At 38.4% G+C, this 20,420-nt stretch overlaps 1 protein-coding gene across 1 annotated transcript in view; it reads right to left on the reverse strand.

Annotated features, from left to right (window-relative positions):
- Positions 1–312: 312 nt before the first annotated feature.
- The window catches only part of greb1 (growth regulating estrogen receptor binding 1), a 40,982-nt gene continuing 20,874 nt past the window's right edge, over positions 313–20,420 (reverse strand). Inside the window, exons 12-32 of the mRNA XM_065288326.2 lie at positions 19,842–19,970; positions 19,656–19,757; positions 19,075–19,272; positions 18,757–18,937; positions 18,486–18,669; positions 16,629–16,765; positions 14,640–14,988; positions 14,440–14,555; positions 14,146–14,351; positions 10,071–10,537; positions 9,686–9,788; positions 8,076–8,231; positions 7,533–7,672; positions 5,327–5,488; positions 5,003–5,207; positions 4,725–4,887; positions 4,402–4,623; positions 2,589–2,724; positions 1,686–1,886; positions 1,002–1,140; positions 313–848 (exon numbers count right to left, since the gene is read on the reverse strand). Of these exons, the coding sequence (XP_065144398.2) occupies positions 685–848; positions 1,002–1,140; positions 1,686–1,886; positions 2,589–2,724; positions 4,402–4,623; positions 4,725–4,887; positions 5,003–5,207; positions 5,327–5,488; positions 7,533–7,672; positions 8,076–8,231; positions 9,686–9,788; positions 10,071–10,537; positions 14,146–14,351; positions 14,440–14,555; positions 14,640–14,988; positions 16,629–16,765; positions 18,486–18,669; positions 18,757–18,937; positions 19,075–19,272; positions 19,656–19,757; positions 19,842–19,970 (3,860 nt within the window). The 3' untranslated portion in view covers positions 313–684. The remainder of the gene's footprint in view (positions 849–1,001; positions 1,141–1,685; positions 1,887–2,588; positions 2,725–4,401; positions 4,624–4,724; positions 4,888–5,002; positions 5,208–5,326; positions 5,489–7,532; positions 7,673–8,075; positions 8,232–9,685; positions 9,789–10,070; positions 10,538–14,145; positions 14,352–14,439; positions 14,556–14,639; positions 14,989–16,628; positions 16,766–18,485; positions 18,670–18,756; positions 18,938–19,074; positions 19,273–19,655; positions 19,758–19,841; positions 19,971–20,420) is intronic.

The following is a 20,420-nucleotide window of genomic DNA, read 5'->3' on the forward strand; positions in this document are numbered from 1 at the left end:
TTATTGTTACATGTAAAAACAACTTGTATTTATGAGATTTAGTTGAGTAAAAGGTACAATATTATGTTTTGGAATGTAGTGAAGTAAACTTTCTCTAAAGAAAAATATTAATAAAGTAAAGATACTTGAAAATGTACTTGAGAAGATCTGATACATTGTTGAGATGTTTCACTTTAGCTGACCTCGATAAAATGTAATTATTCTGCCATCTAGTGTTCATACAGTGGTATAACAAAAACAAGCAAAAAATGGTATAACAAAAACAAGCAAAAAATGACAAACTGTTTGTATAGATTTGAAATGTATGACATAAGTACTTTAATAAAGTTACGGCCTTATTCACACACATCACAACATGCCAAACACAGCTACAAAAATACTCTTTTCTACAAAATACTTCTGAATCTGTTCTTGTAACACTTCATAACGTTTAGCAAGCTGATAAAAAGTTCCACTTAAGACAACAATAAACACAAAAAGATAAAAACAGAGAAAGGTCACTGTAAATAAATACATTTTAAACAGCCATAAAGACGTAGGTAAGGTAATAACATTATTAAAAAGCAACAATCAAAAATCAACAACATACAAGAAGAAATTTACAGAAGATTGTGTGCATTATATACAAAGCTCATGTTATATACAGTAAATAAGACCAAAGTGATTAAGTCTTTGGCCTTTGACTCATATGTGTTTCCCTGTGAGAAAAAAGAGAGGCTGGTCCTCTTTAGCGTTGGCCGTCTGAAACTCATCGCTTAGACGAAACCTCCACTCGTCCTCCAGCTCCAGCCGGACTACGGTTTGACGCAGAGAGCTCCGGTTGGGACAGATCACACATAGAGTTGCACCTGTACCAGCAAAGGGAAAATACTAAATATTAAAGACTGAATGTAAGTAAGAATAATCTATTCCTTTACATTTATGCATTTTGCAGATGCTTTAATGGCAGGAACACCTAATTCAAAAAGCATCCTGTAAATAATAAATGATTTTTTTTGTACCTTTTAAGAACTGGAACTTTTTGAGAAATCCAGGTGTTACAAACGAATCACAGAAGTATAATAGCAGGCCACTGAAGAGCAGTCCGGTAGTACTTATGTTAATGGAGTGAGGCCTGGAGCTCACGAAACAAATCGTCACCTACACACAAACCCCCCCGAAAAAGATCAAATACCTCGGAATACTACATGGATAAAATACGGTTATCCATTAAAGGTGCTGTGTGTAGAATTTAGCGGCATCTAGAGGTGAGGTTGCAGACTGCAACCAACGGCTCATTCCACAACTCACCCCTCCCTAACGCGTAGAGAAGCTACGGTAGCCGCCACAGGACAAACATGTCATTAAATGAGACAACACAGAGACGTGCTATGTCAAGCAGTTTTTTCATTCAGGGCTACATGGCGGTGCAAAATGGCGACTTTTATGTAAGGGGACCCGCAGTGTATGTAGATAAAAACGGCTCATTCTAAGGTAATAAAAACAATACGGTTCATTATGTAAGGTCTTTACACACCACTGATAATATAGTTATGTATATTATATTACATTTCTGTCAATAGACCCTCCTAAAATTTACACACTGCACCTTTAATGCCTTTAATATAGAATTTACATGAGTATTAGTAGTAGCATTAAAGTACTACTGTTTTTGTAAATGATTGACATTTAAGTTGTTAAGGTACCTCTGGACCGAGGTTCAGATAGCAGTCGACAGACAGAACCGGGTGGCTGTAGTTTCGGGCACTGAGAGAGAACAACCGATGACTGATGTGCTGCAGGTATTTCTCCAGCAAAAGCTGAGCAGGCGTGGCCAGAAAAAGATGTTTGCTGTCTGGAGCACAGATGTACTGAGATGGCTGGATCGTGGTGGGTACATCCGTCATCTGAAGAAAATTTCGGAGAACAATTGTTTTAAAGGCACAATATGTCACGTTCACCACTAGAGGTCGCTAAACAACAACGGCGTAGCTTAATGACGCTGTGAAAGAGCGTGGAATGATGGGAGTTGTAGGCTACACTTTCATTGTTGATAACAATCGATCTGACAGGAAGCATCAAATCATGTTCAGGGATGACGTAATGAAATAAAGTTTTATAACCGTTGGATTATAAAGTAAGGCATGCTAGACACTATAGGTACTACTTCCGCATACAGCACTGCGCAGATCGATTGGCGTATGACATCACAGTATCACGAGAGCGACACAGAAGAATTGCTTCTAAATCGCTCTCGTGATACTTTGATGTCACATGCAGATCGGTCTTCACACTGACACATGCAGTCAAACACATCTATGACTTCTATGACAGCAAAAGCAGATGCAAGCAGGACATTACATAATTGACAAGCAACCCTATGAACAGGGGCTGCAAATTCGCTGAATTCAAACGTTGTTGAAAACGATTGGGATAATGTAAATAAACAACATTACGCTAGTAGTTTTTAGATATTTGAATGCAAAATCTTACATATCGTGCCTTTAAGTGTCTTAAACTTTGCATTAGAGCATAAAGGACAGAGGTGGGGGGGGGTATATTATAAATGCATACATTAAGCAGGTTTAAGACTGTGGATAAAAGCATACTTTGGTTTTGATGATGAAGGTACCGTATCCACCAATGGCGATCTGCTTCTTCATCACACTGAAGTTGTTGAACCTGCAGATGAGGAGTCCTGCACTGTGGGCTCGTAGGTTAAAGTCCACATCATCACATGTGAAACTATGTTGAAGACAGTGGGCAATGAAATTAACATTTGGACAATAATAAAAAAACAGTAAAATTTGTGGATTTCAAACCATAGGCGGAGTTTGGGGGGGCCCGGGGGGCACTGCCCCCCAGACCATATTTTATTTGTCCAATCTTGATATTTTAATAGGTAGATTAAGTTACTTAACTCTTTCCAAGCCATTGACAAGTTATCTTGTCAATTAAGAGAAAACATTTGAATAAAAAACGTGTTCCTGATGAATTTTTATGTTAATCTGCAATATCGTGATTACCTAATTTATAAAAAAAAAAACTGTAGCAAAAAAATGTATTTACTAATTTTAAACTCTTTGTATGTTTTGATAATCGTTCTGAATCTGATCTCTAATAAAATTCTTTCAGAAAAATGCAATTATTTCAGCTTTTTGCTACAGAAATTGTATTTTTAAGGAAAATACCCATATTTTAAAAAAAATTTGATAGGATGAAACGTCCCCCCCGTTTTGTTTGTTTATTGTATGTTTGAAAGCAGAGGGTCGGTTCTTTCATTTGATATATTTGTATGTTTATATATTTTAAGAATTTTTTTCCTGGAAAGCATTTTGTGTGAAACTTTTGTGAAAATCACAAAAAATGCTTGAGGTCTACTTTAATGAGCAGAGGAAAAAATAGTTTTAATTAATTTAAACAAAATTTAACAACCATTAAAGGTGCAGTGTGTAATTTTCAGAAGAATCCCTTTACAGGAATGCAAAATAATATACAAAACTATATAACCAGGGGTGTATAAAGACCTTTCTTTATAAACCGTTATGTTTTTATTACCTTAGAATGAGCTGTTTTTATCTACATACATGGAGGGTCCCCTTACATGGAAGTCGCCATTTTGTGCCACCATGTTTCTACAGAAGCCCTTAACTCTTTCACCGCCAGCGTTTTTTTAAAAAGTTGCCAGCCAGCGCCAGCGTTTTTCATGATTTTCACCAAAGTTTAATGCCTTCCAGAAAATGTTCTTCTTTAAATATATAAACATACAATATACCAAATGAAAGAACAGACCCTCTGCTTTCAAACAAAACAAAAAAAAACGTTTCATCCTACCTTCAGTGGTTCTTTTGTAATCAGCTTTTGAATATGGGTAGGTTTCTGCAAAAACACCACATTTTGAGCAAAAAGCAGAGATAATTCAATTTTTGTGACGGACTTTTCATAGAGATCCCATTCAGAGCGATCTTTAAAACAGACACGGACATGCAGCCGCTTGCCATAGGGCAATACTTCCGGGTTTAAAAAGTTGCGGATAATAGCGGTATTGCAGAAAGACGGAAAATCTCGTCATTGGCGGGGAAGCGTTTTCTCTTAATTGACGAGATATCTCGTCAATGGCGGTGAAAGAGTTAATGGACAAACTTTTTTTACTAAGTTGTCTCCGACGATGACATGTTTGTCCCGTGGCGGCTAACGTAGCTTCTCTATGGGTTTCAAAAGTGAGGGGTGAGCAGGGGACTATGCCGTTGGTTGCAATGGGAAACCTCACCACTAGATGGCACAAAAATGTACACACTGCACCTTTAAGCTGCACTCTCTCTCTAATTTCAAAGTATTGTAGTACCTTTGTTTGCCTGTAGGTGCCCCCAAGCACAAACGTGAAAATCCACCTATGTTTCAAACCAATGATCGAGAGCTCACCGGTTCTGGTTGTACTGCACATTTTGAGTCAGGTCCACGTTGAGCAACAAAAAGTCATGTAGGTGACCCCGTGAGAACGGCTCTTTCTGTCGCCCGGCTCCACCTCCGCAGCTCGACCACTTCCTCATCCCACATAATCCGTACTGAGTAATGTCCGGAGCAGATTCCATGTGCTGAAGAACCTGTTTCAAAGACACATTTCGTTCTGTCCCTATAGTACCGCTGAAACAAAAACCAAAAAGATGGAAGGTAAAAAAAACTACAAAACACTTCATAGAAGCAATTTATCTTGTAATTCTTGACAATGCACAGAATCTAAGCACCTTTTTGGGTCGACGTCAACGCTGTTCCACATGACACACGAATCATCTGCGAGAATGATAAAGGGCCAAACGTCCTGTGGTCGGCTGCCGTGCTCCACCCTCCTGCTCCGCTCCAGCTCAAGGTTATGATAAGAGAGCTCTTTGATCAGAAAATGAGCTGCTCCTGAAATTAGAAAAAGTCAAGGCATAAAATTGCAGTAAAACAGATCTCACAAAGACTATCAAGTGGCTCAACATTACCCATGTTATGTTTTGTAAACGTTGAGGATGAGCGTTACCTATTCCAGCTCCATTAAAGATGGTCGGCAGGACAAGCATGATATGGTTTGGCCAGTATTTCTTATAGACAGCCATCTCGTACTCTTTAATGACCAAGATGTGCAGGTGAGCAGCTCCTTCCATGGCATGATAGAGATTAAACAGGCCGTGCTCATGGCGACCGGTGGTGGGTGTGAATATTGGACTTTTGATGACATCAGGGTTCTGTAAAAAATAGACAAAAGTCTTAATTACTCAATTGACTTTAATTTTAATCTTTGACATGACCTTCATATAATATAATATAATATTTTTTATCTGTTTTTTAGATATCTGGTCTGTACCCAATCAGATGTAAGGGGCAGTCTCATGCTCTCTAACTGTCCTCCTGTTTGGCTGAAGGAGAAGTGATGTGCTTTGGATTTGGGAATGATGAAATAAAGCTGGATTTCCTCTCCCAGTAGAAGGTGTGAGAAGGTAAACGTATGTAGGGTGGACTCATACTGCTGAAAACACAGGCAAACAACATCTCAATAATCAGGGCAAAATGCAAATTTTTCAAATTACAAATAATCTTAAATTAAAATACAAGGGATAATCAAGGGGCAACCTTCCGGTCTCTGTCACAATTTATTGACTGGCCACTAGAGACTGGAGTTAATCCCATAGACCCCCCATGTTAAAATGGCCAACTTTACAAAAGAAATAAATACAGCCTGTTAAAAAAAGGGTTTTGGTCTATATAGCTAATTTTGTCCTTCATGACAACTGTGAGGCGGGTGAATCGTTTTTTTCTAACTCATTTTCTAACACAAATTATATTAAGCTTTAAAATTCTGCATAATAAACTCTTCTTTTATGGGAATAGGTAATACCGTGATTATCCACTAGATGGTGCACTTACACAATCTTTAAAAAAAGTGTAGCAAAAAATAATTTAGTAATTTTAAACTCTGTGTATGTTTTAATAATCGTTTTGAATCTGGTCTCTAGAAAAATTCCTTCACAAAAATGCAATTATTTCAGCTTTTTGCTCAAATAAAAAATACAAATACCCATATTTAAGTGTTTATAAGCAGAGAAAAACTATAGATAGAACTTGTGAAAATTACAAAAAATTCTGGCGGGGAATGAGTTAAGACCGTGGTCACTTGACTGACAGGTGCACTGTCACTATTAGGTGTGTTCGAGATCAATAAAGTTTGGAATTTTCATTTTTATTTTATTACACGACACAATATAACATATTTAAGCACATTAAAGTGTTTTTTCCTGTTTTAAAACAGGAATTTATAATGTTTATTAGTGGAACTAAAGGTTGGATTAAACTTGAAACGCACGTGATCATTGTCATCAGTGAGGCAGCCAATCACGTAAAGCTGTTACGTCACTGTGTCATATGGTTTTTAAGTACCGCAAGAGCGTTTCGAGAGTAGCCGGCTAGCTCAGCCAGTGCAGCTTCTCCAGAGCGGCTGCACGGAGTTGTGATGACGTAACAGCTTTATGTGATTGGCTGCCTCACTGATGACAACGATCACGTGCGTTTCAAGTTTAATCCAATCTTTAATTCCACTAATAAACATTATAAATTCATGTTTTAAAACAGGAAAAAACACTTTAATATGCTTAAATATGTTATATTGTGTCGTGTAATAAAATAAAAATGAAAATAACAAACTCTATTGCTATTTTAATAATATAGGCTTGTTTCCCGTTATTTTCGGGTATACAGTATAATCAGCAATTAAAATATTCGATATAAAATGTTTCTGGTTGCAACTTTTTATTAAAAGGTTTGTTTTTATCAAATTCAGCATCTAATTCACTTCATTTGCGATTAAAAACAAGAAAACACGGCGCACACGTCACTACGGCAAGCAGCAGGTGTCCGGCTTGACGGCTCCGTCTTCAGTTCCTCCCTCGACTGCAAGCGGCAAACCTCGCCGATCGGTCTGAGCAGCGCCGGATGATCTCGAACACACCTCTTGTGTCCCTACCATCGAGCTAGGCGGGTGTGGTTTCATCAACCAGGCACCTCAGCTCCACACACGTCACGCCTCTTTGGCCATTTACGGTTATCCGGTGTGCAGCGAAGCGCTGCCAAGATGGCGACGACAGGCTACGCCAACTTTGGGCTTCAAAAATGCTCTCCACAAACCAATGGGTGATGTCACGGACACAACGCCCATATTTTGTACAGTCTATGGCAGGGGTGGGCATTCCTGGTCCTGGAGGGCCACTGTCCTGCAAAGTTTAGCTCCAACCCTAATCAAACACACCTGAATGTCATTTCCAAGTCATACTGAAGCCTCTGATTGGGATTTTCAGGTGTGTTTGATTAGGGTTGGAGCTTCACTTTGCAGGACAGTGGCCCTCCAGGACCAGGAATGCCCACCCATGGTCTATGGGGATAATGCAAAGTCGTTTTTGCAAACACACCCTATACTGACACGTGGTCGAATACCGCATTTGTCTGATCAGAATCAAGTATCTCAGAGAAACAGGTCATACATTTATTTACTGTAATGTAAAAATCCCATCGTGTATTACCTGGTATTGTGGAGTAAAACCCATGTACTGATGACACTGCTCACAATGATGGTAAGTGTTGTACGCCGCATACTTGGAGAGTTTTATCCGTGCCGTACGCCTGCGTAAAAACACATCCTCCTGACGTCTGGACTTTCCATCTAGAACAGTATAAAGAGTAAAAAGCTCTTAAGAACACGCCTCTAATGTACTTAAAGGGATAGTTCACCCCAAAAATGAACATTTTGTTATCATTTACTCTCCATTATGTTGTTCTGTACCTGAGTTTGAACACAAAAGAAGATATTTTGATAAAAGATGGTAAGAAAACAGTTTATATTCAGTTCCTACTATGGAAGTCATTGGGTAAAGTTAACTGTGTGCTTAACATTTAACATCAAAATATCTTATTTTGGGTTTAACACAATAAAGAAACTCATCCAGGTTCAGAACTAAATAATGACAGAACGTTTGTTTTTGGGTGAACTATCCCTTTAAATTCCTGTAAAGACTGCAGTAGGGCACACATAAGTGTACCACATATGATACTCTTGACAGTCTCACCATCTGCATTTGGACTGAAGTCTAGTGAATAGATCGTGCTGATGTCCTCATATTTTGGGTCATGGATGACGTAATCAAAGGGCATCCCACTTAAAATCTCTTTGTTGGGCCATGATGCAACAGGCTGATGATATCGCACCAAATCTGTTTTACAATCTGGAGAACAAAAAACATAATTTTACTGATACGTGAAAGCAAGACAGTTTTATAACAATTAGGATTTAAACCTACAGTGGATCAGAATAATTTCTGTTTTGCATTTTGATATAAAATGTGTTGTTATTATCAAAAATCATTAGGGAACAATTATTGATGAATTTGAGATCGTTTTTTATGTCTCTTACAGTATGGCTCAAAATACCATAAAGATAATTTATCTAAAGCAAAAATTTTCTGTTTTGGGTGTGTCCCTTAAAATGCAAATGAGCTGATCTCTGCACTAAATGGCAGTGCTGTGGTTGGATAGTGCAGATTAAGGGGCGGTATTATCCTCTTCTGACATCACAAGGGGAGCCAAATTTCAATGACCTATTTTTTCACATGCTTGCAGAGAATGGTTTACCAAAACTAAGTTACTGGGTTGATCTTATTCACATTTTCTAGGTTGATAGAAGCACTGGGGACCCAATTATAGCACTTTAATATGGAAAAAGTCAGATTTTCATGATATGTCCCCTTTAAATTAATGACAGCATGCACTCAAACTGGCATGGACTCCACTTGTTTGTGCAAACCATGATGATTGCGGTATTATCTGAGAAGAACATTGTGTGTGCTTCAATGTAAGCAATGAAATCTGACCTTTTGTACAAAGGATCTAACATAATAGTTAGTGTCACAAATCTGCTTATTTATTTAATGAGTCATTATAAACATTTCCTTTGACATTTTGTCAATTTTATGAGTTAGCATTAACATGTAATCAAATATGATAAAGGGGGACGGTCATATATAGAGACCTCTTTGCGCTGATTGGTTAGATTTCATGACTTTGCACCACTTGAACTTTTATTTAAAGGGGACATATCATGAAAATCAGACTTTTTCCACGTTTAAGTGCTATAATTGGGTTCACAGTGCTGGAAAATGTGAAAAAGATCAACCCAGTAACTTGGTTTTGGTAAACCATTCTCTGCAAGCATGTGAAAAAATAAGTAATTGAAATTTGGCTCCCCTTGTGATGTCAGAAGGGGATAATACCGTCCCTTAATCTGCACTATCCAACCATGGCACTGCCATTTAGTGCAGAGAGAGGGAGGGAGAGAAAATAATTCACAACACAATTGAGTTTTAATTTTAACAAACCACCATTATGGCGATCAGTGTTTGCATTTCATCAGCTCATTTGCATTTTAGGACACACCCAGAAAACGGCACATTTCTGCTCACACCTACAAAGTTGCAATTTTAACATGCTATAATAAATGATCTATGTGGTATTTTGAGCTAAAACTTTACATATGTACTCTGAGGACACCATAGATTTATTTTACATTTTTTTAAAAGTCTTGTGAAATGTCCCCTTTAAGATTGAATTGTATTTCTCTGCAGCTTAAAGACTTTCATTTGCTATTTTTATTTTGTGTATTATATTATTAGTATATACTTACTGCAGTTGATGTCTCCTTCATCATAAATGTCCACCTCCATAAGTCTGATTAGCATGCGAGACAGAATACCCAGAAACTGCAGATATGCACCTGTCTTACCCACCTGGCCACACATAAAAAAATCCCATTTTATTGACCAGTCAAATGTGACCCTGTTTGTGAAATCCAGGCTAAAATCTTATAATCTAATGATGAGATTAGTAGCATCAATGTTTGATTTCACAATGGTGTCAGTCTTTGACATGACCTTACTCAAGTCAATATTAAAGATGTCAAGGTTATATTTTTTACACAGAATGTCGGATGATATTATGTAGCAAATCGACTTTGGGTTACAAATATTGACATTAGCACCCAATGTTTATTTTTCCAGAACGTTCTTTACCTGTGGCGGGCCGCTGAGAAGCAGCTTCCGTGGGTGAAAGTTATCATTGCGTCCTTCTGCCCGGTTACTGCCATCCATGTGATGGGGCTTAGGGACGGTCCATTGGCGATAGTAGAGCGACTGCTCCGTGCAGGTCATCATCTTGCTGAGGAGGGGTCTGAAGGAGCTGACCCACTCTACAGAGGAGTGAGGGAGGAAGGAGGTGGACTTAGGCAGCCCGCTGGGATCCACAGTGGTGATGAGGTCATACACGGCCTTCGGGAGCAAAACCACAGGCGGGCGGCTGAGATTTCGAGCCCACGAGCAGCTCTGCTTTAGAGGGGAGGCCCAGGAGGATGAGGAGCCAGAGGAGGTGGATTTGGACTGCCGCCTCTGATTGGGCTCCTTTTCTGGGTCCAAAGGAGTACAGTTAGATGGGGGACACTGGGTGCCAGTTGGGGAGGAGTTAGCCAGGCCATCTTTGTTTACTATAGACCACCAGAAAGAGGTGAGAGAGTCCATTACAATATGCATAATACACATTTTTAGCTCCTTTGAATTCACTTTTGAATTCTCTGAAAGCAAAGCCCAATTTTAATGTCAAAAATAGGACACTTTAGTCCCATAAAAACTCACAAAGTCACTCGTTTAGTATTGTTTATACGTTTATTTAGTTTAGTTTATATATTTTGGTTACACAAAAATTAATTTTTTTATTAGTTTTTACCACATTCTTGACAACCTTTAAGAAGGATCTCTTGACAGAAATGCAATATAATACACATAACTGTATTATCAGTGGTGTACAAAGACCTTACAAAATGAACTGTATTGTTTTTATTACCTTAAAATGAGCCGTTTTTATCTACATACATCGCACGTCTCCTTACATGGAAGTCGCCATTTTGTGCCGCCATGTTTTTACAGAAGCCCTAAACCGACAAACTGCTCTATAGTTGTCTCAGATGATGACGTTCGTCTTGTGGCGGCTACTGTAGCTTCACTATGCGTTTCACTGAGCCGTTGCTTGCAATTCACAATCTCTCCACGAGATGCCGCTAAAAAGCTACACAGTAGACATTTAATATGGTTAATCTCCAAATGCACATACATCCCTCATTAAAATTATCCAAATGACTGCATATGATTGATAAATATCTTCGGAAAAGATCTTTGTGAGAGAAAACAATATTTTGAGCTTATTTAACCAACAATCCTGTTGTGCTAGGACAACATACAGATCAGCGTGGTAAGTTTAAATATGGTGGCACATCGATAACGTTGACTCTCATTGGCTTTTAAATGTCACAAACTAGTCACAAGAACCAATAAGATCCAACATTATCGATGTGCCACTATATGTTAACCCACTGCAATAATTTAGATTATTTTAATTGATGGATGTGCTTTTCGGCTGACATTTTAATATGAAATTATTTGTGTTCTGACAAACTAAAGAATGGGAGTCTTACACAGTAGTGGCCAACAGTGATTTCCAATTTTGAACAATAGACATCTTTGCTCTTTAAATATTTTATTACAGATGCATACTTTTTTTTGTAAAGACCAAAGCTCAACATTAAGGAGAATTTAAAAAGGCACAACACATGTGCAAGGTTTATAAACACGTAGCCCAGGACAATGACTACAAAATAATACCACAAGAGAAGATCATCAAATATTAATAAAAGACCTGGCGCAATGGGCAACGCAAGCGTTTTTTTGCTAGTTTCAACCCTTGCGCAATTATAATTTTCACGTTTATCACCAAAAGGAGGCGTGTTGCGGAGCAAACCCTCCCTGATGCTATTTTGCAGTTTCAAAAAACAATTGCGCCACTGACCAAAAAAAACTAGTCTAAAGTCAGTGGCGCGTTGCGCGTGGTTCATTATGCTATTTTAAGGGCGCATGCTTGACCATAATGTATAGCGTGCACAACGCGCATACACTTTGCTTATCTAATCTACACAGATGCAACAGTTATTTTTGCAAATCATAAATTGTTACACTTAAAAATATTAATACACGAGATAAGGGGAATCATAGTGGTGAGCATTGTGGTGATAGTTTTTATTTATTTTGTGTGGCTGCGTTAAAAAATTCTCATGCAAATAACGATTAAAATATTTTCATACGTTTGTTGTGTGGCTGTATTACGTTTATTTTATGTAAATAATAATTAAAATGTTTTCATAAGAAACCTTAATGTATATGAACTTGATTTGTAAGAGTACTTTGGGGTTGGACCTTGCTTGCGTTTCTTGGGTCCGATTTCAAAGCCCCCAAACCCTTTCAGCGGTGAGGGTGGACGCAGCGATGTCCTCTGCTGGCGTCAGGTCCTGAGGCAGATCCACCTCCCGTTACACTGCATGCCCGATTTATGCTGGCAAGCTTGGGATTCCCCCATCTCCTGACATCATTGTAGCGCTTGGCGCAACGATGGGGATGCCAGCTGATGAGACAATTGTGGCTATTTGCTCTCACGCCTGTTTAACCTACGCTGATTTGGGCGGGTTTCTCCCATCCCCATACAAAACAACTTCTCTGTCTTTGACTGCTCTTACAAGAACGTCGGTCTCCTCGGCTGTGAACCGCTCCTGGCGTGCGCCTGGTAAATCCATCATAATAATAGCAACCCGCCATGGAACTTGCGCCCTTGCGTTTAAAGGGAATGTTGGATAGCGTTCTGATTGGTTTATTTGATGTTACGCCCAAACCACACCTATGAATAATGAACCTACTTCAGACCAACCCCTTATTGATTTGCGCCTGGTGCAAGAGTTATTTCTCCCGCCGAGAAAATAGCAACAGCACCCAAGATCCGCCCACAAAGTCACTTGCGCTTTGCGCTTCGCATTTGCGTTTCAGATTGTTAAATATCGTTGTTTTTTAGTTTACATATTCGGCCATCTAAATAGGGAATCGGAATGGCGTGAGCGCACATGGCTTTTAAAGGGGATGAGAGATGAGACTTTCATTGGTTTATTGCATGTTAGCCCCAAAACACACCATTACTCATTATGAGAATAGGAACAACCCTTTTAGACTGTGTGCTAGGCCCACAACCCATTTTTTCGTCGTTAAATTAGCAAAAGTGGATTCAGACACACCCTTTTAGACTGTGCGCCATGTGCTTTAGAGCATGCGCTTAGATCATTAAAATAGGGCCCTAAATTGTAGTCAATGTGTGTTTTATTACCTGTGAGCTTTTGAATAAAACCCAGATTCCCTAATACACTTTGATTTACATTTTTGACAAATTAATATGCCAAAAAAAACCTTAAAAGGTGTTTTTCTATTTTGTCCCATAGACATATATTTTATGGGTTAATCTAACCTGAGGGCATTAACTCTTTCCTCGCCATTGATGAGTTATCTCATCAATTAAGGGAAAACGCTTCCCTGCCAATGACGAGTTTCTATGGCAATCCATATGGCATGTGGCACTCTAACCCAACTTTTAAAACACTAAAGCATCCACTGATCTAAAAACAGTAAAAACTTTGTATGTTTGGATCATCGCTCTAAATCTGATCTTAACAAAAGTCCTGTACAAAAATGCAATTATCTCAGCTTTTTGTTCAAAATGTGGTATTTTGATAGGTGATAAAAAGAAGATAGGATGAAACTTTTTTTTTTTTTGAAAGCAGAGAGTCTGTTCTTTCATGATACATTTATATTTTTAAAGAAGAAAAAATTCTGGAAGGCATTAAACTTTTGTGAAAATCATAAAAAATGCTGGCGCTGGCTGGCAACTTAAAGTTAAAGGCAAATAAGATAGAAGGCTGAATAAATAGAGAGATAATTTTCATATTTGGATGAATATGAACCTGGAATATGATATTTATTATTATTTCTTTAATGACACACTTCACCTTTAAAACTACTACAAACATTTGTTTCTGATTGGTTGATCAGTCCATTTCATTTCTAATTAAAGTCATAATATCCCTTTGATTATTTCCATAAATCAAATACAATAGATATTGGAGTCTTGTGAGCAAATCCCTCTTCTGAACACCCATTCGAATGGTTTATGTTCAGAATTTCAGTATATTGTTCTACATTTCATGTTTTCTGAGTTTGCAATACTGACCATCCACCACAACCTCTTCTTCCTCGTTGTCAGTGCTGCTGAGTTTTTCCGGGTCACTCTCAGAAAGGTCACTGGGTGCGTGTGGCCCGTGCTGGGCGTCTTGTTTTGCCTTCAGTAGATAAGCGGCGAGCCCCAGCTCCTGCTCCAGAGAGGTGCGCTGAAGAGACCAGCAGCTGATCACACGCAAGTCACAGTATTTCAGAGATCTGAGGGCACAGGTGAGGGGAAACATTATCTTACAGTGATTATACTTTAATTATGCATTTATTATATGACAAGACGTGCTTGTTTTACCTGGGTAGAGATTCTCCAAGTGGATCCATGCCAGTTAAAATAAGTATACAGGGTAAGGCTTCAAGCTCTAGGTATGTGCGAGGAGCCCAGTCTGGATCCAAGATCTTCAGCCAGACCTGCAGACATATAAAAATGATATACCAGTATTAAGGGATATAAATTTATAATAAAATTAACAAATAACTGAAAGATGCACATACCTTCAGCTGGTCCAGGAAGTGTTTTCCCACATTGAGAGAAGAGCACGGATCTCCCAGGATGATCTCGAACTGCTTGTGGAGGCCGAGCTTGTTTCGGACGTGGCAGAGGCGCTGGTGTGCGAGGGCAGCGAGAGCGGGTGAGGGGATTCTCAGGAGGATCATGTGCCCGTGACGGCTGGGGCATCGCTGGGATGTGCTGAGGAGACACTGCATCATCTCAAGCGTCTCCACTGAGATGTGTTTCTGCAGAGACTGTAAGGTCTGTCCGCCCGCTGTGGCCATCAGAGCCAGTGAGTAATGCTGGATCAGCACATGGGTACGAATCACTGCACTGTGAAGCTTAGGGAACCTGGGTTTGGGAAGATTTTTTGTTAATGGGATTTGCTAAACATTTAATACATGCATACATGAGATGCAGCATTTCCTACTAGTAGTGAGAAAAAAGCACGATTGAATTCACAGTACTCTTTTCTGAAGTGTGCACACTGCAAAAAATGACTTTCTTACTTAGTATTTTTGTCTTGTTTTCAGTACAAATATCTAAACATTCTTAAATTAAGATGCATTTTCTTGATGAGCAAAGAAAATAGGTCTACAAATATACAGTTTAAATAAATTTGTGCTTAAAACAAGCAAAAACAAAAAAATATGCCAATGGGGTAAGCAAAAAAATCTTGAACATTTTTCTTAAATACTAAATCCAAGAAAAATTCAAGAAAAATTTGCTTACCCCATTGGCAGATTTTTTTGTTTGTTTTATGCACAAAATCACTTAAATTTGATATTTTTGGTCTAAAAACTAGACTTATTTTCTTGGGTCGTTTTGCTCATGAAGAAAAAACATCTTAATTTAAGAATTTTTAGATATTTTTACTGAAAACAAGACAAAAATACTAAGAATTTTTTTCTTGAAAATATTTTTTTGCAGTGTACTCAAGAGAGTATGCGATTTCAGACATAGCTGTGCAGTATACACTGCAAAAAATTATTTTCAGGAAAACATTTTCTTAGTATTTTTGTCTTGTTTTCAGTTAAAATATCTAAAAATTCTTAAATTAAGATGCTTTTTCTTGATGAGCAAAACTACCCAAGAAAATAAGTCTAGTTTTTAGACCAGAAATATCAAATTTAAGTGATTTTGTGCATAAAACAAGCAAAAAAATCTGCCAATGTGGTAAGCAAAAAAATCTTGAACATTTTACTTAAACATTAAATTCAAGAAAAATTAGCTTACCCCATTGGCAGATTTTTTTGCTTGTTTTATGCACAAAATCACTTAAATTTGATATTTGTGGTCTAAAAACTAGACTTTTTTATTGGGTAGTTTTGCTCATCAAGAAAAAGCAACTTAATTTAAGAATTTTTAGATATTTTTACTGAAAACAAGACAAAAATACTAAGAATTTTTTTCTTGAAAATATTTTTTTGCAGTGTACTCAAGAGAGTATGCGATTTCAGACATAGCTGTGCAGTATACACTGCAAAAAATGATTTTCAAGAAAACATTTTCTTAGTATTTTTGTCTTGTTTTCAGTTAAAATATCTAAAAATTGTTAAATTAAGATGCTTTTTCTTTATGAGCAAAACAACCCAAGAAAATAAGTCTAGTTTTTAGACCAAAAATATCAAATCTAAGTGATTTTGTGCATAAAACAAACAAAAAAATCTGCCAATGGGGTAAGCAAAAAATCCTGAACATTTTACTTAAACACTAAATTCAAGAAAAATTTGCTTACCCCATTGGCAGATTTTTTTTGCTTGTTTTATGCACAAAATTACTTAAATTTGAAATTTGTGGTCTAAAAACCAAATGTGGTCTAGACTTATTTTCTTGGTTAGTTTTGCTCATTAAGAAAAAGCATCTTAATTTAAGAATTTTTAGATATTTTTACTGAAAACAAGACAAAAATACTAAGAAAAGTTTTTCTTGAAAATAATTTTTTGCAGTGTATGTATTAAAAATCAATGAACAGCACAAAAAACCCATACCTTTCTTCCAGAGCAGCAGCCATGCTTTCAAACGAGCTATCGTATCGAAGCAGAGGAAGGCCGCTGCCGGAGTGCGTCGTCTCCAATAGCTCTGATACACCGAAATACTTTGTTTTCTCATGATAGAGATCCACATCCTAGGTGAACAATTACAAAATAAATATTTATATAATGTGTGTGTACATTATATACGGTCCAAAAGATTTGTTTTTGCAATAATATAGTGACCATATAATATTATTTTTCCATATACAATTATTATTTCTCACACTGCAAAAAAAAATCTGCCAATGGGGATTTTTTTTCTTGTTTTATGCACAAAATCACTTCAATTTGATATTTTTGGTCTAAAACTAGACCTATTTTTTTGGGTCGTTTTGCTCATCAAGAAAAAGCAACTTAATTTAAAGGGGCAATTGCATGAAAATGTTAGCATTGCCACTTTGTAGGTGTGAGCAAAATAGGTCATTGAAATTTGGCTTTCATTATGATGTCATAAGGATATCTTATTAGAATAATACCTCCCCCTTAATCTGCACTATCCAACCACTTCACTGCCATTTAGTGCAGAGAGAAAGAGAGAGAAAAGAAGGACTTGACAGCACAATTGAGTTTGAATTACAACAAACCACCATCATTGTGATCAGTGTTTGCACTTCATCCGCTCATTTGCATTTTAAAAAACACACCCAAAACGACACATTTTTGCTCAAACCTACAAAGTGGCAATGCTAACATTTTCATGCTATGACCCCTTTAAGATTTTTTTATATTTTTACTGAAAACAAGACAAAAATACTAAGAAAATTTTTTCTTGAAAATATTTTTTTGCTGTGCAGTCTCTTTATGAGAATACAACCAGAAAATACAGGAAATTTATATTTAGCATTAAAAAACTACCGTAAATAAAATTAAAAGCTAAAGTGTCAAGTATTTCGTGTGAGTTCCTCTTACACTTAACCAATAGCAGGAACCTAAATGAAATGAAAGCCTAATTTCTAATCTAATGACTTCAGTCTCCTCAAAACAGTTCAAAATGTGTTTAGTGCCAAGGGAGGTCAACCTAAAGTGTAATTTATTGTTGTGCATTGCTTCTACGCCGTAGGCTGTGCTTGGTAGAGGTCTTTACGGGTCCATTGAGATACGAAAATCTGAGGTCTGACGCGAGAGGGTTCAGTTCTAAAAGTTTCACGTGTGCCTCGGACACAGGTCGGGTATAATAATAGAAAAAAAAAAATTTGTTTTTGCCGAACGGACTCAAGACGACCCAAACTATCTTGCGTGTGTCGATGTCCTTTACCAACCCCTCCTCTGTTTGCCAAAGCGCTTGCGACATCGTGTAGCTGGCGTAGGTTAATTTTCGTTGAGACACACGCCTGTCAATCAATTTTAAATGCACATTTTAGCGTTTACCTTGGTGTCGTCATCAGATAAGTAAAGTAAATGAAGCAGCAGGCCAAATTGGTTACGAGCCGGGGCTGCAGACTGGGCACACATCGGTGTCAGTGCCGTTCACATTCAGTTTACAAAATATGCAATTATTTTCAGCCTTTTACTCAAAATATTGTCTTTTTGAAGAAACCTACCCATATTTGAGAGGTTTGAAAGCAGAAGGTCTGTTTTTATTTGATACATTGTAAGTTTATATATTTATATAAGAAAATTTTCCGAAAGGCATTTTGTGAAAATGTACAAAAAAAATGCTGGCGGGCAACTTTAATAAAAAATGCTGGCGGGAAAGCGAAAAATAAATATGGATGGTCATTAAAACTTTGCTAAAACAACAAATCTGGTGGTGTCCTAAAACCTTTGCTCAATACTGTAGACCAGTTCATACTGTATATGTGATATTCTTACATTATTAAATGCAGAGGGCCAGTGAATCTCATTGTAAGGGCTGATGCGTGTGTACTGAGTCTGCAAGGCGAAGGGGAACGAGGTCACGTGGAGAGTCAGGATGTTGGGAGTGTCCCGAATCTGCCTGCAGTTGAGCAAACTGTCCACAAGTCCTAAGCTGGAGTCTCCTCCGTTGTACTGTGCACTGTGATAAAAACAACGGTAAAGATGTAGTTCCTACACCAACCAGACAAAGAGATGGGTTTAATAAAGATCAGATGAGGTCCGGTACCTGGTTATGTCCGAGTGTGCATGATCATGCACCAGTATAAAGAGCGTGTAGGGGTTCATCTTGGACTTTTGAATAAGACTGTTGATTTTTCCTACTGCGCTCTGATTCAACTTCACCACGTACTGCTCAGCGTCCTTCACTGATAAGCAGTCTTGGTCCAGACCTAATTCCCGCAGCACCCCTGCAAATACACCATAAAGAAAACCCTCAATGAATGAAAGCAAACTCTCATCATGACATTAGTCTGGATTCCACAGACAGGGTCATGGTTGATGCCTGACAGCACAGACTTATGGGTAACAAGTGTCAGGGCTCTACCTGAGTTCCACAGGTGAAGAACCACTTGATGAAAGGTGACCTCTGAGGGAGGAATGCAGATCAAGAACTCAACCTTGTCAAAGGAACCGAGATCCAGGTTTTGTGTGCTGGAGTCGGCGATGGCACAGACGTGGGAGAGAAGCTTTCGCGCTACGGCCAGCTGAATGGGCCGAATCTCGTGCCATTCTACAAAGTATTCTGTTTAGAAAAAACTGAAGTGTTAGCACTTAAAGTGCAAGGTTCTTAACACCATTCCAGCATCCAGGGCTATATTCAACTGGTTAATCCATACACAGGTCAATCTATACACAAGTTAATCAGGGGAAGGACAATTTCGCATCTCCAAATAACCTAACCTGAATGACTGTGGGAGGAAGCAGGAGTACCCGGAGCAAACCCACGCTGACACAGGGAGCACATGCAAGCTTCACACAAAAAGGCCTACCAACAAAGCCGAGACTCGAAATTTGGTGACCGTCATGCTATCCACTGAGGCGATGTACCAGGCCAATAAAACTCAGGGCATTTATTTAAAAAAATGAATAAGTTCATGCTAAGACATCCTGGAAAGCATGGCTCACCGGTGCATGTTGGTTTAGGGCTATCTCCTGACGGTTCTTGAGCGCAGTACTGGGCAGTGCTCTCAGGACTGGCTTTCTCCAGCAAAGCCTCCACGTCTCCATCTGATGATATTGAGAGGCATTTAAACACTGTGCAGAAGAAAAAAACAACACTAAGATCCATATAGCAAACCAGTGGTTTGTTACCTGGTCCCAGAGAGCTGAAATAGGACCCAAGCTCTGCTGCGCTTCCAGAAGACAACTCATGGCCGATCTCTCTCAAACAATCGCTCGGAGAGAGAAGGCTTTCGGACAGAGCACGCGTCTGGTGCTTCCCTGCATAAAAAACAGATGATAAAACTTGAATCCAGTCGCAAACTGCCTCTAAAAAGTCCTACGTGAGAATGTTATGGAACAAAGAGGGGGTGTGTGTTGCATTGTCACCCGTCTGGCAAATTTAACTCTTTCCCCGCCTTTGACAAGTTATCTCATCAATTAGGAGAAAACACTTCCCTGCCAATGAGGATTTTTAAGGCAATCCTTATTTTCGTTATTATCCACTAGGTGACGCTCTAACACAACTTATAAAACACCGAAGCATCCAATGATCTAAAAACAGTAAAAATTCCATGTATGTTTTGATCATCGTTCTGAATCTGATCTCTAAGGGGCGGTACACACCAAAGCTTTTTTACGGGGCTGAAAACACCTGGAGGACGCCAAATGCCAGCTGTTTTTTTTTAGCTTAGTGCCAGCTTTCTTCAGCGGAGCGCTTTAGTAGCTGTG

This window comes from Paramisgurnus dabryanus, chromosome 17, assembly GCF_030506205.2.
Source record: "Paramisgurnus dabryanus chromosome 17, PD_genome_1.1, whole genome shotgun sequence".
Classification (NCBI taxonomy): domain Eukaryota; kingdom Metazoa; phylum Chordata; class Actinopteri; order Cypriniformes; family Cobitidae; genus Paramisgurnus; species Paramisgurnus dabryanus.